Here is a 27,903-nt window from a genome sequence, read left to right as displayed (position 1 = left end):
GGCTCCCTTCTGAAAGAATATTCAATTGATGAGGTCTTTAACTGTTATTTTTAATAAAAACTGTTAGATAGAAGAAGGAATAGTGTTGTGATCAGTGGAACCCATCTTTAATATTTAGTGCCAAGTACATTCTGGTTTTTGCACCTTGAGGGGACCACACCAACCGATTGTTGGAAGAATAGTGGTTAGGTGTGACCAAGCACACAATTTTCTGGTCTGGTGCAATTCTGGGGACCACGATAGCTACATTTTGTCATTAACAATTAATGATATTAATTTTAGTTCAGACATTAGAAATTTAGATAAACAACATGGTTTAGACATGAACTTTGATGTGAGCGTGTTTTTGTATGGAACACTTGCTGCCACATACGTGTACAGGTAAGTCATACTCAGAAATGTGATGATGACAATGCTTTAGCATGCAGCACAGTAGTATCTGATCCCAGCTAACTGCCCTGTACCTATTCTGAAGACTTTGAGACTTCTGATACAACAAGAACGTGGGATTAAAAAAAAAAAAAAACAGACAATCTGTATTTTTACTGGGCATGTTGTAGGAATTGTTTGGTGTGAATTGAAATAAGAGAGTACTGGCAACCAGCTATTCCTGAATGTTGTTTCACATTGTTTTTCAGATTAAAGAGGAACCAGTTGAGACCATGTCTCCTGCAGTAGAGGCCCCTGAAACATCTCAGCAGCTTGCAGTGCTATCATCAGTGTCCAAGAAAAAGGTAATGAGTTTTATGTCACTGGCTCCTCAACGAAAGAATAATCAATTGCATTTACACTTACATTTATGCATTTAGCTGATGCTTTTATCCAAAGCGACTTACAAAGAGAAGGGTGTTTGGGATAGGGTCCAGTGATCGAGGTAGGACGGCTGCTTGTAAGAAGCTTAGACACCTCCTGAATGTTGTTTCACATTGTTTTTCAGATTGGAAAGAAACGTCTTATGACCAAATCTGCCGCAGTAGAGGCCCCTAAAACATCTCAGCCGCCTGCAGTGCTTTCGACAGTGTCCAAGAAAAAGGTAATGAGTTCATTTCACTGGCTCCCCTATGAAAGAATATTCAATTGATAGGGTCTTTAACTGTTATTTTTAAAAAAAACTGTTAGATAGAAGAAGGGATAGTGTTGTGATCAGTGGAACCCATCTTTAATATTTAGTGCCAAGCACCTTCTGGTTTTTGCACCTTGAGGGGACCACATCAACCTATTATTAAAATGTCTGTTGGAACAATAGTGGTTAGGTGTGACCAAGCACACAATTTTCTGGTCTGGTGCAATTCTGGGGACCACGATAGCTACATTTTGTCATTAACAATTAATGATATTAATTTTAGTTCAGACATTAGAAATTTAGATTAACAACATGGTTTAGACATGAACTTTGATGTGAGCGTGTTTTTGTATGGAACACTTGCTGCCACATACGTGTACAGGTAAGTCATACTCAGAAATGTGATGATGACAATGCTTTAGCATGCAGCACAGTAGTATCTGATCCTAGCTAACTGCCCTATACCTATTCTGTAGACTTTTTGAGACTTCTGATACAACAAGAACACATGATTCTTTTTTCCCCCCACACAATCTGTATTTTTATCGTGCATGTTGTAGGAATCGTTGGAGGTTAATTGAAATAAGAAAGTACTGGCAACCAGCTATTCCTGAATGTTGTTTCACATTGTTTCTCAGATTGGAAAGAAACGTCTTATGACCAAATCTGCCGCAGTAGAGGCCCCTAAAACATCTCAGCCGCTTGCAGTGCTTTCGACAGTGTCCAAGAAAAAGGTAATGAGTTTTCATTTCACTGTCTCCCCTATGAAAGAATATTCAATTGATAGGGTTTTTAACTGTTGTTTTTAATAAAAAAAACTGTTAGATAGAAGAAGGGATAGTGTTGTGATCAGTGGAACCCATCTTTAATATTTAGTGCCAAGTACATTCTGGTTTTTGCACCTTGAGGGGACCACATCAACCGATTGTTGGAAGAATAGTGGTTCGGTGTGACCAAGCACACAATTTTCTGGTCTGGTGCAATTCTGGGGACCACGATGGCTACATTTTGTCATTAACAATTAATGATCTTAATTTTAGTTCAGACATTAGAAATTTAGATAAACAACATGGTTTAGACATGAACTTTGATATGATGGTGTGTTTGTATGGAACACGTACTGCCACTTTCGTGTACAGGTAAGTTTTACTCAGAAATGTGGTGATGACGATGCTTTAGCATGCAGCACAGTAGTATCTGATCCCAGCTAACTGCACCTTAACCTTCTCTAGACTTTTTGAGACTTCAGATACAACAAGAACACATGGTTTTTTCCCCCCCCCCACACAATCTGTATTTTTATTGTGCATGTTGTAGGAATCGTTTGAGGTTAATTGAAATAAGAAAGTGCTGGCAACCAGCTATTCCTGAATGTTGTTTCACATTGTTTTTCAGATTGAAGAGGAACCAGTTGAGACCATGTCTCCTGCAGTAGAGGCCCCTGAAACATCTCCGCAGCTTTTAGAGGCCCCTGAAACCTCTCCGCAGCTTGCAGTGCTATCATCAGTGTCCGAGAAAAAGGTAATGAGTTATGTCACTGGCTCCCTTCTGAAAGAATATTCAATTGATGAGGTCTTTAACTGTTATTTTTAATAAAAACTGTTAGATAGAAGAAGGAATAGTGTTGTGATCAGTGGAACCCATCTTTAATATTTAGTGCCAAGTACATTCTGGTTTTTGCACCTTGAGGGGACCACACCAACCGATTGTTGGAAGAATAGTGGTTAGGTGTGACCAAGCACACAATTTTCTGGTCTGGTGCAATTCTGGGGACCACGATAGCTACATTTTGTCATTAACAATTAATGATATTAATTTTAGTTCAGACATTAGAAATTTAGATTAACAACATGGTTTAGACATGAACTTTGATGTGAGCGTGTTTTTGTATGGAACACTTGCTGCCACATACGTGTACAGGTAAGTCATACTCAGAAATGTGATGATGACAATGCTTTAGCATGCAGCACAGTAGTATCTGATCCTAGCTAACTGCCCTATACCTATTCTGTAGACTTTTTGAGACTTCTGATACAACAAGAACACATGATTCTTTTTTCCCCCCACACAATCTGTATTTTTATCGTGCATGTTGTAGGAATCGTTGGAGGTTAATTGAAATAAGAAAGTACTGGCAACCAGCTATTCCTGAATGTTGTTTCACATTGTTTCTCAGATTGGAAAGAAACGTCTTATGACCAAATCTGCCGCAGTAGAGGCCCCTAAAACATCTCAGCCGCTTGCAGTGCTTTCGACAGTGTCCAAGAAAAAGGTAATGAGTTTTCATTTCACTGTCTCCCCTATGAAAGAATATTCAATTGATAGGGTTTTTAACTGTTGTTTTTAATAAAAAAAAACTGTTAGATAGAAGAAGGGATAGTGTTGTGATCAGTGGAACCCATCTTTAATATTTAGTGCCAAGCACCTTCTGGTTTTTGCACCTTGAGGGGACCACATCAACCGATTGTTGGAAGAATAGTGGTTCGGTGTGACCAAGCACACAATTTTCTGGTCTGGTGCAATTCTGGGGACCACGATGGCTACATTTTGTCATTAACAATTAATGATCTTAATTTTAGTTCAGACATTAGAAATTTAGATAAACAACATGGTTTAGACATGAACTTTGATATGATGGTGTGTTTGTATGGAACACGTACTGCCACTTTCGTGTACAGGTAAGTTTTACTCAGAAATGTGGTGATGACGATGCTTTAGCATGCAGCACAGTAGTATCTGATCCCAGCTAACTGCACCTTAACCTTCTCTAGACTTTTTGAGACTTCAGATACAACAAGAACACATGGTTTTTTCCCCCCCCCCACACAATCTGTATTTTTATTGTGCATGTTGTAGGAATCGTTTGAGGTTAATTGAAATAAGAAAGTGCTGGCAACCAGCTATTCCTGAATGTTGTTTCACATTGTTTTTCAGATTGAAGAGGAACCAGTTGAGACCATGTCTCCTGCAGTAGAGGCCCCTGAAACATCTCCGCAGCTTTTAGAGGCCCCTGAAACATCTCCGCAGCTTGCAGTGCTATCATCAGTGTCCGAGAAAAAGGTAATGAGTTATGTCACTGGCTCCCTTCTGAAAGAATATTCAATTGATGGGGTCTTTAACTGTTATTTTAAATAAAAACTGTTAGATAGAAGAAGGAATAGTGTTGTGATCAGTGGAACCCATCTTTAATATTTAGTGCCAAGTACATTCTGGTTTTTGCACCTTGAGGGGACCACACCAACCGATTGTTGGAAGAATAGTGGTTAGGTGTGACCAAGCACACAATTTTCTGGTCTGGTGCAATTCTGGGGACCACGATAGCTACATTTTGTCATTAACAATTAATGATATTAATTTTAGTTCAGACATTAGAAATTTAGATAAACAACATGGTTTAGACATGAACTTTGATATGATGGTGTGTTTGTATGGAACACGTACTTTCGTGTACAGGTAAGTTTTACTCAGAAATGTGGTGATGACGATGCTTTAGCATGCAGCACAGTAGTATCTGATCCCAGCTAACTGCACCTTAACCTTCTCTAGACTTTTTGAGACTTCAGATACAACAAGAACACATGGTTTTTTTTTCCCCCCACATAATCTGTATTTTTATTGTGCATGTTGTAGGAATCGTTTGAGGTTAATTGAAATAAGAAAGTGCTGGCAACCAGCTATTCCTGAATGTTGTTTCACATTGTTTTTCAGATTGAAGAGGAACCAGTTGAGACCATGTCTCCTGCAGTAGAGGCCCCTGAAACATCTCCGCAGCTTTTAGAGGCCCCTGAAACATCTCCGCAGCTTGCAGTGCTATCATCAGTGTCCGAGAAAAAGGTAATGAGTTATGTCACTGGCTCCCTTCTGAAAGAATATTCAATTGATGGGGTCTTTAACTGTTATTTTAAATAAAAACTGTTAGATAGAAGAAGGAATAGTGTTGTGATCAGTGGAACCCATCTTTAATATTTAGTGCCAAGTACATTCTGGTTTTTGCACCTTGAGGGGACCACACCAACCGATTGTTGGAAGAATAGTGGTTAGGTGTGACCAAGCACACAATTTTCTGGTCTGGTGCAATTCTGGGGACCACGATTAGCCTGGCGGTGCCATCCTATATCATTGAGATGTATAGTCTGGCATCGAACCATTCACCTCGCTTAATCCAAGGGGCGGGCAGAGAATTGTCTTTCAAACTGCCTAGGCATGCAATAGGCCAGCGCTACGACCATATCCGTATCCGGTCGGCAAAACTGCAAATACATCCTTCTTCGAAAGTAATGACTTAAGTCCATTGTGTTGCTCAACTTTCAAAGAAAAGCACAAGTCCAACTCCTCCAAAGTTGACGCCAACGCCGATTCAAACAACCTCTCTTCGTTCGCCATAGCCACCTTTCTTGTTGTTCAGTCGCAGGACTGTCGTTATCCTGTTAAGCCCGCCTTAAGACTCCCTATCAAAATAGAGCGCTGTGATTGGAGAACATCCACGGTGCTAAGCCAATAGAAATCCCTATGGTTCAATACTAGACGTACAGGCTGAGCAAATTAATTTGCCGCCGCTAGGGTGCGTCTAGATTTCTAGGCTAGACCACGATAGCTACATTTTGTTATTAACAATTAATGATATTAATTTTAGTTCAGACATTAGAAATTTAGATAAACAACATGGTTTAGACATGAACTTTGATATGATGGTGTGTTTGTATTGAACACGTACTGCCACTTTCGTGTACAGGTAAGTTTTACTCAGAAATGTGGTGATGACTGCTTTAGCATGCACCTAACTGCACCTTAACCTCTAGACTTTTTGAGACTTCAGATGCAACAAGAACACATGATTCCCCCCCCCCCCCCACACACAATTTGTATTTTTATCGTGCATGTTGTAGCTATTCCTGAATGTTGTTGAACATTGTTTTTCAGATTGGAAAGAAACGTCTTATGACCAAATCTGCCGCAGTAGAGGCCCCTAAAACATCTCAGCCGCCTGCAGTGCTTTCGACAGTGTCCGAGAAAAAGGTAATGAGTTCATTTCACTGGCTCCCCATGAAAGAATATTCAATTGATAGGGTCTTTAACTGTTATTTTTAATAAAAAAAAAACTGTATGATAGAAAAAGGAAAAGTGTTGTGATCAGTGGAACCCATCTTATATTTAGTGCCAAGCACATTCTGGTTTTTGCACCTTGAGGGGACCACATCAACCTATTATTAAAATGTCTATTGGAAGAATAGTGGTTAGGTGTGACCAAGCACACAATTTTCTGGTCTGGTGGAATTCTGGGGACCACGATAGCTACATTTTCTCATTAACAATTAATGATATTCATTGTTGTTCAGAACTGTGAACTGTAGGCCACACCCCTCATCATGTGACAATGGGTCACATGACTCACTAATTAACATAATTAGTATGTCAAAAAAAAAGAAGTCCAGTTGGCTTAACTAACTGAACTTGGCTACCATGACCTGGATGAATGAGAATCTTCAGACACTATTCCTGAACCTCTTCTAATGGCTTTTTAGGGTTTTGATTAAACATTAACATGGGATTTTTAACTATAATGTATAACTTTACAGTATATACTGTACTATAACTATGTGTTTTTTTGTGTATGTCTTAGGAATTGTTTGTGGTGATATGAATTAGTAAGAAAGTACCGACAACCAGCTATTCTTGAATGTTGTTGAACATCGTTTTCAGATCGAAGAGGAACCCGTTGTGACTAATTCTACAGCAGTAGAGGCCCCTCAAACATCCCAGCAGCCTGCAGTGCTTTCGTCAGTTTCCAAGAAAAAGGTAATGATTTTCATTTCGGTTGCTCTTCCAGGAAAGAATAACTTCTTGTTCGTGTCAGAAAATTAGTTTTTAGGTATGACCAACCACACCATTTTCTTGTCAGGTAAAATTCAAATGTTTGTAACTTAAGTCATCAACATGGAAGACACAATATTGAAGATGTGAGTGTGGCCTTGTAATTCATTTTAATTGCTGTTCTTGTGCACAAACAGGTCAATGTTAGTTGTAATGTTAAATGGCGTTTACTAACGTAGGTTCAAGAGGAACATGACGAAATATGCCACTCCTCCTCTGCAGTCAGAGGTTACTTATACACATCTCACCCGTCGGTGACTCAGCTTTACTTTGCGCTCACACCCACCCCCTCCCCATTCACCAGTTCAGACTGTTCGGTCCTAAATATCTCATTTTACCCTGATTTAATCCAGAGGGGTGCTTGGAGAATGTGCATCGTATACTGATGCAGTCATCAGAATTGGCATGGTTCTACGCTCCAGAATCCAGACCTGCAACCTTGCCTGACACCCTTTTAAGTAATACATTCATTCCAACTAATGGCTTAAATCCACTAATCAACCTCTGACGTATATACGTTGCTTTAATATCCCTTAGCACTCTTTAGCGTTCGGTCTCCCGCCAATGCCTGCCGCGCAGTCGCAAGAGACAAACAACTGTCAAGAGACGCTGCGTAAACTGCTTCTCGCATGCTCTCCACCAGCGTGGTCTTGCCGCATCACTGAGAGCTGCTGCGGAAGCAGGCGCCACCAGGGTGGTCCTGCAGCATTGCCATAGGACATTGGCCAGAGACCTACTTTAGCGTGCGTTCGTCCACCTCAAAGTTCGGAACATGAACTATTACGTGGCACTATTTCCTGAACTAAAGTCGACAAGGTGCCGTATTGAATAAAACAGACGATTTTGTCAAATACGGTGTCAAATTTAGTTTGAACTCCCCTCCACTAGTTGGCAGACATGTAGTACTTCGATGTCAGCTCAAGATGACGTCATGTTTCTATTGAAAATTACATGGGGAAATGCATTCAAACAACCGCATGAAACCCTCGAGTTAAAGCCAGATCCGGAAGTCGGGATGCTGCCAAATGCGACTAAATTCAAGCTGAATTACACTAAATTTTAAATAAAAAGGTCATCGATATTGCAGAATTGGGTTTGTTAATGTATTATCTACTGTATATTTTCTTTGGGAAGATAACGATTGATCATCTAATGATCGTCTTATTTGCATTGCTTCTCAGCATAATGTTTACCGCTGCCAGCTGATAGTCACGATTTCACAAAGCACACAATGTTTGTTCGAGCTCATTGACCAACATGGATGATGTTTGCAGAGGTAAATGTTATTGTAATGTTAGTATGAGAACTGGTGGGGATGCAAAGGCACCAGGGGTAGTGAAAATAAGGCTAGAAATGGCGACAAATAATGATGGCAATGAACCACCCATGAAGCACACGAATACGGGGCTTGTTTGAACACTGTATAAGTGGGTGTAGCAGGTGTAAACATAGTCAAAGTGTATGTTTTTGAAAAGCTGTTGTAAAGCTGGTGGATATGTAAGAAGTGTCAGGGATGTAACAAAAATAAGAACTAGCAAAGATGATGGTTGTTTGATTCGCGTGCAAAATGGGGAGCTGTGCGCTTTGGAGTGGCTGCCTTTGTGACTCTGCCTATGACTTCACTATATGCAAATTAGCCCAGAATTACACTACACATGAACTTTAGGCCATACAGAACATTTTTCTCATATACACCAAGTCTTTATCTTTAGCCACTTTTAAGCCAGTCTTTTGAAGTCTTGCTGCCCAAATCGTATAATTTTCCCAAAAACCTCTGGCGCCTGAAGAGTTAACTACCCTTTACCTTGTTTTCCTAAAACAGTGTTTGACTAAATTCGGTACATTTGAAATTGTTGCGCTTTTTTTTCTCCATTCCTTTTTTCCCCATTCCACTCCATTTTTGTCAGTTTTGTGGCTTTAATGGTTGTTGGTTGTGCACATAAATAATATTTGTTCATTTCTAGTTATTCCTTAAACATTGTCTTTTAGATTGGAGAGAAACGTACTGTGATTGAGTCTGGACTAGCTGACCGTTATGAAACACCTGAACACTGTGGTCTGCTTTCGCCCAAGAAAAAGGTATGGAATTTTCTTTTCAGTTGCTATTGTAGAAAAGATCAACTTCTTGTTCTCTATAAAGAACGATAGTCATTACATATGACCAAGCTGATGGAAATTCGTGGACCACAATGGCCAAATTCTGTCATTGAAATGTTTTCAAATGATTTACAGTCCGCAGTTTATTTCTATGCATTTTTTTTTTTACACATTTTACATGTGAATTTGAACATGACCATTGACTTATAATTAATATCTATTACCACTTAGGTAAAAAGATTAAAAAGTAACCTTCGTTACCATTAAGTATTCCTGTGTTTTCCTTTGTCTTTCTATATTCTATATTTCTTTTTATCACTTATTTTATTTTGTTCTTATTTATCAATGTGCTGTTGATTTGTGATACTCTAGAGATGTAATCTAATTCAGGAGTCCTCAGACCAAGACCAACCTTATGTCCCTAAACTGAGGAGGACCAAAAGCATTCAGGTAATCAAGGCACTAATGAAGATGGACATTATAGTTGGTTCATTTGATATAAAACTGCATTGAAAAAGTTAAGTAACTGAGCTATTTTTATTTATTTTATCCCCCCCCCCCCCCCCCCAAAGATTAACAGACAAACCGATTTTGATTCCTATGAGCTTTTTGAGACATCAGATGAAAGTGAAGAAGAATATGTTCCTGATACAAGCGAGGATTCATCTGATGAAACGGACACCAGTGAAGTTTTTGAAACATCCAATCAGAAGAAAATTACATTAAGGGGACGCTCACTCGTACGAAAGGGCAGTGCTTTGAAACGGAAAAGGCACCATTCCAGAAGTGTATCCTGTTGCCGAACACATTCTTTTGGTGGACAGTCATCAGAAACTTCATACACTGAAGACCCTCATGGAAGCTCGACACTGGTTTGTCCTGACAGTACTACTTCCCCCACTTCAGATGTAGCTGACGACTTACTTACCGTACCTGCTGTCTGTAAAAAAGAGGATGGATCACGACAATATAACAAAAAACAGTACTGTTTATACTGTAAAAAGGGATTTATAAAAATGGCCAGGCATTTAGAGCGTGCTCATAAAAACGAGAAAGAAGTTGCACAGGCTGGGTCTTTTCCAAAAGGTTCTAAACAAAGAAGACTGCATCTGGAACATTTGAGAAATCGAGGCAACTTCGCCCACAATTCTGAGGTCTTAAATACTGGTGTTGGAAAGCTTGTTCCTCGGAAACAACCAAAAGATGATTCTAAACCCAGAGATTTTGATCACTGTATATATTGTCAAGGCTATTTCACAAAGAAAGTTATGTGGCGCCACATGATGATATGCAAGTTTAAGCCTAGTGGCCCTACGAAGCCTGGCAAAACACGGGTGCAAGCACTTTGTGCTTTTGCTGTACCACCACCACCTGGAGTCAAAGCAGAATTCTGGAAGGTCCTAAACCATATGATTCAAGATGACGTTTACTTTGCAGTTAAATCTGATGTCTGGATCATGGAGTATGGTGTGCATTTGCATAACAAGCATGGATATGATGTTGGCAAACATGAATATATCCGTCAGAAAATGAGGGAACTGGGAAGGCTTTTGATTTGTTCGAGGAAAACCACTCCCTTGAAGACCATCGAAGATCACATGAAGCCTGAAAATTTCATGCATGTTGTGCAAGCTGTGCAACTCGTGGCTGGCTTTGTCTCTGAATCCAGCACCTACAAGCGTCCAAGTCTTGCACTAAAAATTGGGCATAGTCTGGTGAAGATATCGCTGCTTCTTGAAGCCCGTGCAAGTATGCAAAACAACCAACCAGCAGCAAAAGATGCTCGTAGGTTCCGCTCAGTGTACGAAGCCAGATGGAACGAACTCATTTCAGCTGCATCACTGAGAACAATGCATGAATCGAAATGGAATGTTCCTCAGTTGATTCCGTTCACTAAGGATGTTCAGAAACTCCACTCCTATTTGGACATGCAGCAGGAACAGTTTTACAACGAACTGTCCTCAGAGCCGTCTAAAAACACTTGGGTACATCTGACTAAAATCACTTTGACACAAGTCATGATGTTCAACCGACGTAGAACAGGAGAAGTTTCAAAAATGCCCCTCTCTACCTATTTTGCTCCAAATCCAGTAGATCTGCAGGAAGATGTGGGTATGGCGCTTTCAGAGCTAGAGAAAAAACTCTGTCAGCATTTCAGGAGGTTGGAGATACGAGGAAAAAGAGGAAGAAAGGTCCCTGTCCTCCTAACTCCAGAAATGCAGAGATCGTTGGACCTCCTTGTTGCCAAGCGACTTGAGTGTGGGATTCTTAAGGAAAATGGCTACCTATTTGCCAGGCCGTCTGTATTGACCTGCTACCGTGGTTCTGATTGTATCAGAGATTTTGCCAAGGTCTGTGGTATTGCAAACTACACAAGTCTCACTTCTACAAAACTGCGCAAGCAAACCGGAACACTCTCTCAAGTTCTCAACCTCAGTAATACAGAGCTGGACCAATTAGCCAATTTCCTTGGCCATGATGTCAGAGTCCATCGGCAATTTTACAGGCTGCCTGAAGGGACCCTTCAACTTGCTAAAATTAGCAAAGTCCTCTTGGCTCTTGAACAGGGGCGTTTGGCAGAATTCAAAGGCAAAGGCCTGGATGACATCACAATCGGTCCAGAAGGTATTTCTGATGTTTTTCTTCACACATTTCTGTGTAAAAGGTAAAAGGTTAAGCTTAAAAAATGTCCAGGTCAAATCATGTATTATAAAATGAATTGGTACCTTTTGACTTTCATCCCCTTGCTCATCTCAGAGAGTGTGAACCTTGACAGTGACCATGAGGCACAGGGTGAGTCTGACACACAAGATATGTATTTTCATACTACAAAGACTGATGTCTGTCTTCACATATTTCTGTGTAAAGTGTAGACTTTAGATAGAAAAATTAACAGGTTTAAGTCATGTTTCAGCTACAGTTGTTTACGTCAGACAATCAAATTAATTGCCACTTTACGATTTGTCATTTCCATCTCCTTCCTTATCTCAGAGAATGTAGACAGTGACACTGAGGTACAGCGTGAGTCTGACACACAAGGTACGTTTTTTTTTTTTTTTTTTTTCCCATGTGGTTCCAAATACTTGTATGTATGTATGTATGTATGTATTTATGTATGTATGCAATCAGAAACCCAGTCTCAGAAGAGAGAGAGGAGTACAGAAGGGTTGATGGAGAAAGAGGTCAAGGTTAAGTTGGAAAAGATGAGTGAAGTAATCTATAACTATGTCTGAGACAGGTTTGGATGTGTGTGCCTTGATCAAGAATAGTTTTCTTCATATGTTTCCTTAAGAAAACTAGTTTTCTTTCCCTTTTGCTTGGATGGGGGGTTTTGAACCTGGGTTGCCCGTTTGTGAGGCAAGTGCCTTGGCCATTGTGCTACAGTGGAGTTGAAGATCAGTGTAACTTAAGGTAATATGTGCAATGTGAATAGGTACACCCCAGACCAGTAGAGGGCAGCAATGCAGATTCTTGGTCAGTAGAAGCACAGCTGAAGAAGAGCAGACTAAGTTCCGTGGAGCTAGCGACAGTAAGCAACAGTACGCGACAATAGCGGGCAATATGGCGGCGAAAAGCGTCAAAATAAAGGTACGAACGATCAGATAAATTAGGTTAAAATTCGGTTTTCAGTGTATTTCAAAGGTTCACACGAAATGTAAACATGTTGCTGAAACTTAGCCTGTGCAAATGTTGTAATTGTAGCAGAATTGTCTTGCTAACATCCTTGAAATTGAACGGAAGTGATCTCACGCAACACCTTTCTCAATGCAAGGCAAGACCAACCAGAGCCCGTCACCGGACTTTCTCTGGACAAACGTCGCCATCTCCTGATGTAGGCTACTATTAAAAGAGGGGAACAAAAACTAACATAGAAAAAAGGGGATTATAATGTACTATACATTGATTTAAAGTTAATGTTTTTATACGATTATACTTTGCATTAATATAATTGTTATTTGATAATAGTGTTATTTTAGGTCATGTTCATGAAAAAGGTAATCCTTCCACACTTAGTTCAAACTTAGGTGGTCGGCTAGGTAACACTTTATTTTAATGTGTCGCTGTTACAGTGTACCTACCTGATTAGGTACAGTGGTACAACCTGTGTAACAACATATACTATCAGGTACTATCATTGTACTTGCATTATGTATTTGTGGGTACCTACATATAGTTGTTACATTGTAATACTGAGTGCTTTTACAAAACTTTGCCAATTTGCCTACATTTTCATCAGAGGCAAAGAGCTGATCTGAGACCTGCTGGATGGGGTAAATCTGGTCATGGTAGATTTGATATACAAACCATTCTTAGCTCCAGTCAAGGCCTCATTGTCTTCAGAGTACATGTAACAGCTGTGCTGCTACAACCTTGTTACACTTTGATACAGTGGAATAAACCTATTAAGTGTACCAGTTAATTACTTACATGTACATATGACATGTATGTTATGTCTTCGATGTCTTGGAACAGGTCGACTAATTCACTACATAGTACATATATTAACTGTGTTGGTACACATTTATTGCTCTTTGATACAGTGGCATAAACCCATTAAAATGAAGTGTACCAGTTAAGTACTTACAATTACATGTATGTTGTGTCATTGGTGTCTTGGAACATGTCTGCCATTACCCTACATACTGTAGTACATGTACCAACTGTGTCGGTACACATTTATTACTCTTTTGATACAGTGGAATAAACACATTAAAATAAAGTGTACCAGTTAAGTACTTACATGTACAAATTATATACATCCTGTCAATGATGTCATGCATCCTGTAATGTGTAATTGATGTGTTGAAACGTGTCTGCTGTTACACCACATAGTACATGTGAATTAGTAGACCTGTTCCAAGACATCAAAGACAACATACATGTCATATGTACATGTAAGTAATTAACTGGTACACTTAATACGTTTATTCCACTGTATCAAAGAGTAACAAGGTTGTAGCAGCACAGCTGTTACATGTACACTGAAGACAATGAGGCCTTGACCGGAGCTAAGAATGGTTTGTATATCAAATCTACCATGACCAGATTTACCCCATCCAGCAGGTCTCAGGTCAGCTCTTTGCCTCTGATGAAAATTTTGGCAAATTGGCAAAGTTTTGTAAAAGCACTCAGTATTACAATGTAACAACTATATGTAGGTACCCACAAATACATAATGCAAGTACAATGATAGTACCTGACAGTACATGTTGTACCACTGTACCTAATCAGGTAGGTACACTGTAACAGCGACACATTAAAATAAAGTGCTACCGTGTGGCTATGAAAACCATAAGTTGTGCATATTTAAAAGGGGGTAAAATGGACTCCTTATAACATATACTTTCAGAATACACATAGATATTTATACCAAGTTCGCCTTTGTAGTACCAGGCAATACCAAGTCTGTACCAAGTCACTAGGCCTTCTATTGACACACTGTTGAACTTCAAATAGTGTGGCTGTGAAAACAATAAGTTGTGCATATGTCAAAGGGGGGTGAAATGAAATCCTTATAACGTGTACTTTCAGTATATATATAGATATTTATACCAAGTTCGCCTTTTAGGTACCAGGCCATACTAACTCTCTACCGAGTCACATACTAAGCCTCACATTGACATACACTGTTGATCTTCAAATTGTGTGGCTCTGAAAACAATAAGTTGTGCATATGTAAAAGGGGGGTGAAATGAAATCCTTATAACGTGTACTTTCAGAATATATATATATAGATATTTATACCAAATTTGCCTTTGTGGGTACCAGGCCATACTAAGTGTGTACCGAGTCATATACTAGTTCTGCCATTGACACACACTGTTGAACTTCAAATTGTGTGGCTCTGAAAACAATAAGTTGTGCATATGTAAAAGGGGGGTGAAATGAAATCCTTATAACGTGTACTTTCAGAATATATATATATAGAGAGATAGAGATAGAGATACCAAATTTGCCTTTGTGGGTACCAGGCCATACTAAGTGTGTACCGAGTCATATACTAGTTCTGCCATTGACACACACTGTTGAACTTCAAATTGTGTGGCTCTGAAAACAATAAGTTGTGCATATGTAAAAGGGGGGTGAAATGAAATCCTTATAACGTGTACTTTCAGAATATATATATATAGAGAGATAGAGATAGAGATACCAAATTTGCCTTTGTGGGTACCAGGCCATACTAAGTGTGTACCGAGTCATATACTAGTTCTGCCATTGACACACACTGTTGAACTTCAAATTGTGTGGCTCTGAAAACAATAAGTTGTGCATATGTAAAAGGGGGGTGAAATGAAATCCTTATAACGTGTACTTTCAGAATATATATATATATATATATATATATATATATATATATATATATATATATATATATATATATATATATATAGATATATATATATATATATATATATATATAGATATATATATATATATATAGATATATATATATATAGATATTTATACCAAATTTGCCTTTGTGGGTACCAGGCCATACTAAGTGTGTACCGAGTCATATACTAGTTCTGCCATTGACACACACTGTTGAACTTCAAATTGTGTGGCTCTGAAAACAATAAGTTGTGCATATGTAAAAGGGGGGTGAAATGAAATCCTTATAACGTGTACTTTCAGAATATATATATAGAGAGATAGAGATAGAGATACCAAATTTGCCTTTGTGGGTACCAGGCCATACTAAGTGTGTACCGAGTCATATACTAGTTCTGCCATTGACACACACTGTTGAACTTCAAATTGTGTGGCTCTGAAAACAATAAGTTGTGCATATGTAAAAGGGGGGTGAAATGAAATCCTTATAACGTGTACTTTCAGAATATGTATAGATATTTATACCAAATTCGCCTTTGTAGGTACCAGGCCATACTAAGTGTGTACCGAGTCATATACTAGTTCTGCCATTGACACACACTGTTGAACTTCAAATTGTGTAGCTCTGAAAACAATAAGTTGTGCATATGTAAAAGGGGGGTGAAATGAAATCCTTATAACGTGTACTTTCAGTATAATATATAGATATTTATACCAAGTTCGCCTTTGTAGGTACCAGGCCATACTAACTCTCTACCGAGTCACATACTAAGCCTCACATTGACATACACTGTTGAACATCAAATTGTGTGGCTCTGAAAACAATAAGTTGTGCATATGTAAAAGGGGGGTGAAATGAAATCCTTATAACGTGTACTTTCAGAATATATATATATATATAGATATTTATACCAAATTTGCCTTTGTAGGTACCAGGCCATACTAAGTGTGTACCGAGTCATATACTAGTTCTGCCATTGACACACACTGTTGAACTTCAAATTGTGTGGCTCTGAAAACAATAAGTTGTGCATATGTAAAAGGGGGGTGAAATGAAATCCTTATAACGTGTACTTTCAGAATATATATATATATAGAGAGATTGAGATAGAGATACCAAATTTGCCTTTGTGGGTACCAGGCCATACTAAGTGTGTACCGAGTCATATACTAGTTCTGCCATTGACACACACTGTTGAACTTCAAATTGTGTGGCTCTGAAAACAATAAGTTGTGCATATGTAAAAGGGGGGTGAAATGAAATCCTTATAACGTGTACTTTCAGAATATATATATATATATAGATATTTATACCAAATTTGCCTTTGTAGGTACCAGGCCATACTAAGTGTGTACCGAGTCATATACTAGTTCTGCCATTGACACACACTGTTGAACTTCAAATTGTGTGGCTCTGAAAACAATAAGTTGTGCATATGTAAAAGGGGGGTGAAATGAAATCCTTATAACGTGTACTTTCAGAATATATATATATATAGAGAGATTGAGATAGAGATACCAAATTTGCCTTTGTGGGTACCAGGCCATACTAAGTGTGTACCGAGTCATATACTAGTTCTGCCATTGACACACACTGTTGAACTTCAAATTGTGTGGCTCTGAAAACAATAAGTTGTGCATATGTAAAAGGGGGGTGAAATGAAATCCTTATAACGTGTACTTTCAGTATAATATATAGATATTTATACCAAGTTCGCCTTTGTAGGTACCAGGCCATACTAAGTGTGTACCGAGTCATATACTAGTTCTGCCATTGACACACACTGTTGAACTTCAAATTGTGTGGCTCTGAAAACAATAAGTTGTGCATATGTAAAAGGGGGGTGAAATGAAATCCTTATAACGTGTACTTTCAGAATATGTATAGATATTTATACCAAATTCGCCTTTGTAGGTACCAGGCCATACTAAGTGTGTACCGAGTCATATACTAGTTCTGCCATTGACACACACTGTTGAACTTCAAATTGTGTGGCTCTGAAAACAATAAGTTGTGCATATGTAAAAGGGGGGTGAAATGAAATCCTTATAACGTGTACTTTCAGAATATATATATATAGAGAGATTGAGATAGAGATACCAAATTTGCCTTTGTGGGTACCAGGCCATACTAAGTGTGTACCGAGTCATATACTAGTTCTGCCATTGACACACACTGTTGAACTTCAAATTGTGTGGCTCTGAAAACAATAAGTTGTGCATATGTAAAAGGGGGGTGAAATGAAATCCTTATAACGTGTACTTTCAGTATATATATAGATATTTATACCAAGTTCGCCTTTGTAGGTACCAGGCCATACTAAGTGTGTACCGAGTCATATACTAGTTCTGCCATTGACACACACTGTTGAACTTCAAATTGTGTGGCTCTGAAAACAATAAGTTGTGCATATGTAAAAGGGGGGTGAAATGAAATCCTTATAACGTGTACTTTCAGTATAATATATAGATATTTATACCAAGTTCGCCTTTGTAGGTACCAGGCCATACTAAGTGTGTACCGAGTCATATACTAGTTCTGCCATTGACACACACTGTTGAACTTCAAATTGTGTGGCTCTGAAAACAATAAGTTGTGCATATGTAAAAGGGGGGTGAAATGAAATCCTTATAACGTGTACTTTCAGAATATGTATAGATATTTATACCAAATTCGCCTTTGTAGGTACCAGGCCATACTAAGTGTGTACCGAGTCATATACTAGTTCTGCCATTGACACACACTGTTGAACTTCAAATTGTGTGGCTCTGAAAACAATAAGTTGTGCATATGTAAAAGGGGGGTGAAATGAAATCCTTATAACGTGTACTTTCAGTATAATATATAGATATTTATACGAAGTTCGCCTTTGTAGGTACCAGGCCATACTAACTCTCTACCGAGTCACATACTAAGCCTCACATTGACATACACTGTTGAACATCAAATTGTGTGGCTCTGAAAACAATAAGTTGTGCATATGTAAAAGGGGGGTGAAATGAAATCCTTATAACGTGTACTTTCAGAATATATATAGATATTTATACCAAATTTGCCTTTGTAGGTACCAGGCCATACTAAGTGTGTACCGAGTCATATACTAGTTCTGCCATTGACACACACTGTTGAACTTCAAATTGTGTGGCTCTGAAAACAATAAGTTGTGCATATGTAAAAGGGGGGTGAAATGAAATCCTTATAACGTGTACTTTCAGTGTATATATATAGATATTTATACCAAGTTCGCCTTTGTAGGTACCAGGCCATACTAAGTGTGTACCGAGTCATATACTAGTTCTGTCATTGACACACACTGTTGAACTTCAAATTGTGTGGCTCTGAAAACAATAAGTTGTGCATATGTAAAAGGGGGGTGAAATGAAATCCTTATAACGTGTACTTTCAGAATATATATATAGAGAGATAGAGATAGAGATACCAAATTTGCCTTTGTGGGTACCAGGCCATACTAAGTGTGTACCGAGTCATATACTAGTTCTGCCATTGACACACACTGTTGAACTTCAAATTGTGTGGCTCTGAAAACAATAAGTTGTGCATAAGTAAAAGGGGGGTGAAATGAAATCCTTATAACGTGTACTTTCAGTATAATATATAGATATTTATACCAAGTTCGCCTTTGTAGGTACCAGGCCATACTAAGTGTGTACCGAGTCATATACTAGTTCTGCCATTGACACACACTGTTGAACTTCAAATTGTGTGGCTCTGAAAACAATAAGTTGTGCATATGTAAAAGGGGGGTGAAATGAAATCCTTATAACGTGTACTTTCAGAATATGTATAGATATTTATACCAAATTCGCCTTTGTAGGTACCAGGCCATACTAAGTGTGTACCGAGTCATATACTAGTTCTGCCTTTGACACACACTGTTGAACTTCAAATTGTGTGGCTCTGAAAACAATAAGTTGTGCATATGTAAAAGGGGGGTGAAATGAAATCCTTATAACGTGTACTTTCAGTATAATATATAGATATTTATACCAAGTTCGCCTTTGTAGGTACCAGGCCATACTAACTCTCTACCGAGTCACATACTAAGCCTCACATTGACATACACTGTTGAACATCAAATTGTGTGGCTCTGAAAACAATAAGTTGTGCATATGTAAAAGGGGGGTGAAATGAAATCCTTATAACGTGTACTTTCAGAATATATATAGATATTTATACCCAATTTGCCTTTGTAGGTACCAGGCCCTGCTAAGTGTGTACCGAGTCACATACTAAGCCTCACATTGACACACACTGTTGAACTTCAAATTGTGTGGCTCTGAAAACAATAAGTTGTGCATATGTAAAAGGGGGGTGAAATGAAATCCTTATAACGTGTACTTTCAGAATATGTATAGATATTTATACCAAATTCGCCTTTGTAGGTACCAGGCCATACTAACTCTCTACCGAGTCACATACTAAGCCTCACATTGACATACACTGTTGAACATCAAATTGTGTGGCTCTGAAAACAATAAGTTGTGCATATGTAAAAGGGGGGTGAAATGAAATCCTTATAACATGTACTTTCAGAATATATATAGATATTTAAACCAAATTTGCCTTTGTGGGTACCAGGCCATACTGTGTGTGTACCGAGTCATATACTAGGTCTGCCAGAGCTGTTGAGCTGAGAAAACTAAGTCTTGTTCCCCCTCAATATGGGGGTGAAATGACATCCCCCACATCATCAGCTTTCTGAAAATGTACAATTTATGCTGATTGAATCGCCCGGGCGGCCTACGGGCATCATCATGTGCCAACCGCGTCGTAAGCAAAGGTATGGTATAGTGACATTCAAGTTGTTGAGCTGAGAAAGCTAAGTCTTGTTGCCCCTCAACATGGGTGTGGTGGTGTTCCTGATGTGCCTGAGGGTGTGCCCGGGGGGTGTGGAGGTGTGCCTGGGGGGGTGTGGAAGTGTGTCTAGTGGGTGTGGAGGTGTGCCATGGTGAGCAATCAGAGTTGCACATTAGACTCAGCCCAAGCTTTCCCAGGTCATTACTAGTTTCTTGCCCGTGCTGTAGGAATTACATTATATTCAACTTTGTCATTGCACGAGTGGAATACCTGTAGCGACATGCAGTCTTACACCTGACCACTGGTGGTCACCAGTTTGAGAATGGAAGGGGTGGGGGGTTGTTCCTGTACTGTTGGACAGTCTTATGGCGGTTGTCACTATGTGCCCCCTGAACTGCTCTGTTTTGCATTTTGGAGGGATAAGCTTATGGTTGAAGGTACTCCCCATCTGCCACAGCTCATCATAGATGAGGTGTTTTTCAGGGTTATTTTCATTCTGTCCCCACTGCAACATGTAGATCAAGCAGGGTGTGACAAGGGGATACCCAGGAGGACTGTATTGCTGAAGGATTTTGTTTAACAAGCAGTGTGCAGAAGAATAGCAATACCCGAGAAGTGTGTTGTGATCTTGATACATCCTCAACACTTACACAACTCTCAAACCAGTTGAACAGGCAGCTGCTAAATAGAGACTACCTTAAAGCAGTACACCGGCGCATTTCTGTTGTATAGAATAAAATCCACCAATGTATTGCCTTCACTATGTGATTCTCAGATCAGCTTGGATTCTATGTGAATTAAGTTTTAACAATAACAATGTTCACCTTGTCATTCAGTACAAAAGCGGACACAGAGTGTTTTACGGCTAAATGAACGGGAAAGCAGTTCAGATGGAGACGACAGAAGAAAAAGTGTCCAGAAGAAAAAGTCCAAGACCAGTAAGGATATCCTATATGTTGTACAATAGACTTTAGTTGAATCACAATTACTGTCCATTTATATCCTAAGCTAATTTGTCATTCATTTCTTACTTAGTTCACAAGCCACAGAAGAGGAGGCCCTGGGAAACCGAGGAGATAGCTGCTGTGGAAAAACACATGAGAAACTTCATTTTGACCTGCAATGTTCCAAGAAAGTGTGACTGTGATAAGTGCCTTAAATCAGAGCCAGTTGCACTAAAAAATAGAGACTGGAAGGCACTCAAATTTTACATAAAAAATCGAATTACTGCACTGAAGAGGAAAATGTGAAATGAGGAAGGATGATAGACAGGAAAGAGATGAGAGGGGGTAGAGTTTGGGGGTACCATATAGAGAGGAGAGGGGGTAGAGTTTGGGGGGTACCATATAGAGAGGAGAGGGTGTAGAGTTTGGGGGGGCATGGGGATAGTGTTGGGGGGAGGGGGGGGGGCATGGAGAGAGAAGGAGAGACTGGGAGAGACTGGGAGAAAGAGGGTGAGGGGATCGAGAGTGTGTTGGGGGGGGGGGGCATGGGGATAGAGTGTTGGGGGGAGGGGGGGAATAGAGTGTTGGGGGGAGGGGGGGGGCATGGGGATAGAGTGTTGGGGGGAGGGGGGGAATAGAGTGTTGGGGGGAGGGGGGGGGCATGGAGAGAGAAGGAGAGACTGGGAGAAAGAGGGTGAGGGGATCGAGAGTGTGTTGGGGGGGGGGCATGGGGATAGAGTGTTGGGGGAGGGGGGGAATAGAGTGTTGGGGGGAGGGGGGGGGCATGGAGAGAGAAGGAGAGACTGGGAGAAAGAGGGTGAGGGGATCGAGAGTGTGTTGGGGGGGGGGGCATGGGGATAGAGTGTTGGGGGGAGGGGGGGAATAGAGTGTTGGGGGGAGGGGGGGGGGCATGGAGAGAGAAGGAGAGACTGGGAGAAAGAGGGTGAGGGGATCGAGAGTGTGTTGGGGGGGGGGGGGGGGGGCATGGGGATAGAGTGTTGGGGGAGGGGGGGCATGGGGATAGAGTGTTGGGGGAGGGGGGGAATAGAGTGTTGGGGGAGGGGGGGCATGGGGATAGAGTGTTGGGGGAGGGGGGGAATAGAGTGTTGGGGGGAGGGGGGGGGGCATGGAGAGAGAAGGAGAGACTGGGAGAAAGGGAGTGAGAGGGGATCGAGAGTGTGTTGGGGGGGGGGGGCATGGGGATAGAGTGTTGGGGGAGGGGGGGCATGGGGATAGAGTGTTGGGGGAGGGGGGGAATAGAGTGTTGGGGGGAGGGGGGGGGGCATGGAGAGAGAAGGATAGACTGGGAGAAAGGGAGTGAGAGGGGATCGAGAGTGTGTTGGGGGGGGGGGGGGGGTTAAGCGAAGAGGGAGAGAAAGGGTTGAGAGTTTAATTTGTTCAGTATTTTGTTTGGATTCTTTGTTCAGTATCTGTAATTGTATTGTCACTCAGTAAAGAGCTTTGTTTAAAGTATGTTCAGGTGATAGTTCTGCTTCATGTGTAGAAACCCTATCTATATAGAAACATGCATCTGTGTGTCTGTCTGTGGCTCGTATATCTCTGACCGTGTGTGGGTTGATGGTGTGCATCATCAATTTAAAAAAAAAAAAAAAAATCAACCTTTATGAAATGATTTTACATGCAAGCCCCAAAAGGCTAGCCTGACGAGCCAGACCCACATTAAAATGTAGGGTCTGGGCACTCACCGTTCGCAGTGCTCAGTCCGAGTGGCGGGATAATCGGTTGTCTTTCAGATTTCCTCTGCACGCAATAGGACAGGGTTGAGGTGGGTTATACTAGACACAGATTTGTGCATAAATGCCGTCCACCGTTTCATGTGTCACAGCGGTCAGGTGTCTCATTTTATCTCAGATAATGGCACCAACTCTATTGGGGCTGAACAGGAGTTGAGGGAAGCAGTTGCTGAGCTGCGCCATGAGAACATTCAGCAAGCTCTACTGCAGTGTGGTTCAACATGGTCTTAGAACCCCCCAGCTGCCTCTCACCATGGGGGCATCTATGTATATATATATATATATATGAGAGAGGGATAGCATAGCATAGCATACAAACCTGTCCTATAATGCCTGCAGCATACATAATCCAAACTGACTATCACCTAACTCTAATTTTATGACCGTAGGTAGGCCATATCACCTTCACGTTTAGACAGCAGTCAATCTGGGGTGCAGGTGTCTGACTGTTGGTCCTGTCTAGTGATGTCAGAACAGCTGTTCCCCAGAAGAATGATATACCTGAGAAGTGTGTTAAGATGTTCCTCAGAAGAATAGAAAGACCTGAAATGTGTGTTTAGGGCCCCCAGAAGGATAGTAAACCAGATGGTGTGTACGTATTGTCACCACAAAGCACTAAAAACCTGACCAGATCCCCACAAAGGAGGTTCTTGTCAGGTCAAAAACCTCTACTTTGTCTGATTGATAATTGGAAGTGACATATCTGTTCTATATCCACTCAAGGCTGCTGCCTGATTTTATTCAGTGTTGTATGTCCTTTAGAAAGGGTGGTTCCCACAATGCATGGCCTAGTCAGGTGGCCCCACAAGGGCATAAAGACAAGTATGTGTGTGTGTGTGTGTGTGTTGTGTGTGGTGTGTGTGTGTGTGTGTGTGTGTGTGTGTGTGTGTGTGTGAAAGAGAGAGGGGAGAGAGAGAGAGATTTTGAAAACCCACACACACCCATACAGATTAACATTTGCATAAATGCATGCACACACACCCACACCTTGATGTTCAAATACTCTCTCTCTTTTTGCTCTCTCTATCTCTCACACACACACATAACCACATCCTACCTCTTTGGGCCTCTGTGTAAATAGGCCCTCATTCCGTAATAGCAGCAGCCAAGCCCAGTAAGCCCACACAACCAGGCCACTATGTACACACACACACACACACACACACACACACACACACACACACACACACACACACACACACAGTGAGCCTCTGTGCTGCTCAGCCTTCAGTCACCTCTAGACAGTCTTATTTAGTTAAGAGCAAACTCCCAAACCAGTGTATCTGGCCTGTTGATTTTCTTTTAAGTTCAGGAGGACACTATAGCACTTCCCAGGGCATGGGGATCTCTGAAGAAGCAAGACATCTATCAGCTCTAACAATGAGGAGGCTCTGTGTGGTATCAAATCAAGACCATTTAATGTGTGTGTGTGTGTGTGTGTGTGTGTGTGTGTGTGTGTGTGTGTGTGTGTGTGTGTGTGTGTGTGTGTGTGTGTGTGTGTAATCGGGAGGAACTGGTGAAGCATCAAGCTTGCTGCTTATATCCATATTACATCCTTAAAAAAGTTTTCTTTTCTAGTCCACCCTTAAACCTCAGGTCTGTAATCAGCCCCGCTACTGACTCTGGAGGGAATCTGAGCCCCTCAGCAGTCCAGTGATGCAGCAGGGGAGGGGCACTTACTGGAGGGTTGTAGTGTGGGACCTGGGGTGGGGGTAGTTAGTGGCACCTGGGTTGATGTTATGTTGTTGCAGTACTTTTTTGGTGGTGACTTGAGTTATGTACGGTTCTGCTGTTATGTTTTTTTTTGTGTTGTTCTGTTGTGTGGCACTGTGTTGTGCTCTTGTGTTGTGCTGTGCTGTTGTGTGTTGTTGTGTGCTGTTGTGTGTTGTGCTGTGCTGTTGTCCTGTGCTGTGCTGTGCTGTGCTGTGCTGTGTTGGCTGTGCATGTGTGGTGACTGCCTGCTTTATGCCCATGAACATGCCCCTGCAAACAATTTCTCGTGTAAGTGGCTTATTACTGTCACAGTGTTTAGAGCGTGTGCAGTTTTGCAGAGCATGATGGGAGAGGACTGCCCGCCCGGTGCCCCCCCGCCCCCCAGAGAAACCGGTGGTGGTGGGGAGGGGACTTTGGCCAGCGGGGAGGCTGGCATTGAGGGGGATAGCTGCTTGGATGGCTGGTTGCATTGGTGGGCATCATGCCAGCTCAGCATGGTGTAGTGTCAGGAGCACATCGGTATTGGGTAGAGGTGGGGGGCTGGTGTGGGGTGGAAGGCATGTGTATGTGTGTGTGTGTGTGTGTGTGTGTGTGTCTGACCTCCCCTGGGGGTATGTCTCCTCCCTAGCATCTGGCTCGGAGGTTTTAGGGATGGGGGATGTGTGTGTGTGTGTGTGTGTGTGTGTGTGTGTCTGTGTGTGTGTGTGTGTGTGTGTGTGTGTGTGTTGGGGATCTCCAAAACTCTGATGCTAACTCTGCAGCTATCCCTCTGGTCACGTTTACTCTCCTCCCTCACACCCACACACACACATCTTCACCCCCCACTGTTTGGACAGCGCTGTCGACTCTTGTCGGTTGTTGACTGCAGCTTGTCGTGTGTGTGTTAGGTTGTGTGTGTGTGTGTGTGTGTGTGTGAGTGAGTGAGTGAGTGTGTGTGTGTACGTACGCGTGTGTGAGTGTGTGTACGCGTGTGTGAGTGTGTGTGTACGCGTGTGTGTGTATTTTTAGGGTGGCATGCTTCATGGATCGGTGAACAGCACTGTAGCCTAAAGTATGCTCAGAGAGGCCAGGGAAACTGCTGCCTTCTCCATCTGTACGAGTAAAATAAACTGATTTAGACCCTGCAACAGCCAAGCTGGCCTCTAATTAAGCAGTGGTTTGCTTTGTAGCTCCGTAGCATGGCACACAATATAGAAGGGCTCCGAAATGGCCTCCTCTCCTCTGTAATTTTGGAGTGGTCAGTATTGTCAGATGCTTCTTGAGCATCGATGTTGAAACCTTCTGTTATTTATGTTCATCTCACAGATGCTCAGTGCCGTATACACACACAAACATGCACACAAAAATACACACACACACACACACACACACACACACACACACACACACACACACACATATCATTTACTCAGAAAAGCTACTTTTTACGTACACACAGGTACACTCTTTCACTTAGACATGTACAAACAGGAAACCGCAAAAACACAAATGCACACACATACACAGAAATAGACCTATACTCATTTTACTCATGCATGCGCATACACAAACAAGGTACTATGTTGACTCCGAGTCTGCACAGGTGGGGTGTGTGATGGGCCTGTTTTTCATCAGGCGCTTCACTGAGTCAACAGCTGTTTATCAAAATGGCTTTTCTCTTCTCCTGTGAGTTTCCGGGTGTTACTGAGGGGAACTTCTACAGAAGTCACTCTCGTGCTCCTAGTAGAAATTCAGCCACTGTTTGGGCATGTGTGTTATGCGTATCTGTGTGTATGTGTGAGTGTATGCATACTATAATATAGAGTGTAGATGATACTATAGATAATACTGAGTGTAGATGAAGTGTGTTTCTTCAGTCAGAAGGATCAGCTATTCCAATTATAGCTTGAATAGGGTGTGTGTGTGTGTGTGTGTGTGTGTGTGTGAAAGCATTCATAATCTTGTTGGTGAATGAGGCATCTTATTGAGCTTCATGATGTGTTGTTCATGTCTTTATTTTGTCACTGCTAGCACGGTTCACTTGTCAAACCCAGATTGGCCATTTTTTGTTTATGTTTAATATTCCTACTGCCTTCTCTCAGAGGTTTTTAATGACTGTGACTGCAGTTGTGTGCTGGCACTTCATTTCACGTTGTGAACCATGAATGTGGCTAAAATTAGTTGAAAAGATGCCAGGGCCAACCAACCAAGAGAGACATGCACAATCTGGGACCTTTGAAGTGAATTCAACATGTAATGGCATTGGCCTTTATGGTATATGAATAGCATGGCATGCTTGTACACAAACATGTTTTGAAGAGCAGCTAGCAGTTGCACATTTGGTATTTGTATTGCTCATAGTCTAGTAAAGTGAACATACATGTATACAGTATATTCAGTGGCAAACTGATTGAAATAATGAAGATGATGCTCCACGTTCCCTGACACATCCTCCTCGTTTGGATGCTGTCTGTTACTTCATTTGTTTTTGTGTTCACAGATGTGTGTGGGTGTATGAGTGTGGAGTGTGTGAAGGTACTTTATGAGAGTGTGTGTGTGTGTGTGTTTGTTTACGTGTATGTGCATGTAAAAGAAAAAAAAAACAAATGAAGTGTGCACTACACAGGTATGAGTACCATGACATAATTAATCTGAATCCTGTTTTTCTCTGACTTGTTTTCTTTGAATTATATTCTTTTGAAGTGGTTTTTGAATATTTGTTTCCTGCCGTTTTTTCTGTAGACCTGGAGAGCAGTCCAGTCTTCACTTTTGGCTTCTGTATACCTGTGTCTATGCATGCATGAGTTTTTGTATGTGTATGAGACGATCCCATAACTCCAAGCTGTACAGCTGTGTCTTTATTGCCCTCCAAATGCACATATACTCTTTCTCTCTCCTCTTTCTCTCCTCTCTCTCTCTCTCACTCTCTCTTTCTCTCTCTCTCATACACACACACTCTACTGAAGCATGTGTAGAAACACGCACGCACACTCCTCTCTCTCTCTCTCTCTCACTCTCTCTTTCTCTCTCTCTCATAAACACACACTCTACTGAAGCATGTGTAGAAACACGCACGCACACATACACACACCATGCCATGCATGCACAAGTTTGACTACCTTACAGGCATGCAACTGCCTCACTAGCTTCTCTTCCTCTCCCTATTCTCTCGCTTTATCTTCCTCACTCTCTCTCTCTCTGTTTCTCTGTCCGCCCTTCCTTTCATTCACACGCCCACACACTCTGTCTTACTCACACACAGACACACACAGGGGTACACACAAACACATCCACTGTAGTGTGTGTGTGTGTGTGTGTGTTCTCCTCATT

General features: G+C 41.2%; 2 protein-coding genes across 23 annotated transcripts in view; both read left to right on the top strand.

Moving 5' to 3' along the window:
* The window catches only part of znf385c (zinc finger protein 385C), a 166,851-nt gene that overhangs the window by 27,141 nt on the left and 111,807 nt on the right, over positions 1-27,903 (top strand). The gene's annotated exons all lie outside the window — the stretch shown is intronic.
* LOC121700696 (fibrous sheath CABYR-binding protein-like) overlaps positions 1-27,903 on the top strand; it is a 35,379-nt gene that overhangs the window by 6,098 nt on the left and 1,378 nt on the right. For 6 of the 18 annotated variants that reach the window (XM_042083835.1, XM_042083850.1, XM_042083839.1 and 3 more), the window contains 16 exons: positions 639-734; positions 938-1,033; positions 1,702-1,797; positions 2,459-2,584; positions 3,240-3,335; positions 3,998-4,123; positions 4,772-4,897; positions 5,984-6,079; positions 6,764-6,859; positions 8,924-9,013; positions 9,404-9,481; positions 9,604-11,656; positions 11,789-11,824; positions 12,023-12,070; positions 21,020-21,121; positions 21,219-21,500. In XM_042083835.1, coding sequence (XP_041939769.1) covers positions 639-734; positions 938-1,033; positions 1,702-1,797; positions 2,459-2,584; positions 3,240-3,335; positions 3,998-4,123; positions 4,772-4,897; positions 5,984-6,079; positions 6,764-6,859; positions 8,924-9,013; positions 9,404-9,481; positions 9,604-11,656; positions 11,789-11,824; positions 12,023-12,070; positions 21,020-21,121; positions 21,219-21,433 — 3,576 coding nt within the window. In that variant the 3' untranslated portion in view covers positions 21,434-21,500. Of the gene's footprint in view, positions 1-638; positions 735-937; positions 1,034-1,701; positions 1,798-2,458; positions 2,585-3,239; positions 3,336-3,997; positions 4,124-4,771; positions 4,898-5,983; positions 6,080-6,763; positions 6,860-8,115; positions 8,211-8,923; positions 9,014-9,403; positions 9,482-9,603; positions 11,657-11,788; positions 11,825-12,022; positions 12,071-12,160; positions 12,620-21,019; positions 21,122-21,218; positions 21,501-27,903 lie in introns of those variants that run through there. The other 12 variants (XM_042083851.1, XM_042083846.1, XM_042083840.1 and 9 more) reach the window with 10 other exon arrangements.

This window comes from Alosa sapidissima, chromosome 24, assembly GCF_018492685.1.
Source record: "Alosa sapidissima isolate fAloSap1 chromosome 24, fAloSap1.pri, whole genome shotgun sequence".
Lineage (NCBI taxonomy): Eukaryota > Metazoa > Chordata > Actinopteri > Clupeiformes > Clupeidae > Alosa > Alosa sapidissima.
This window is presented reverse-complemented; position numbering and strand designations above follow the sequence as displayed.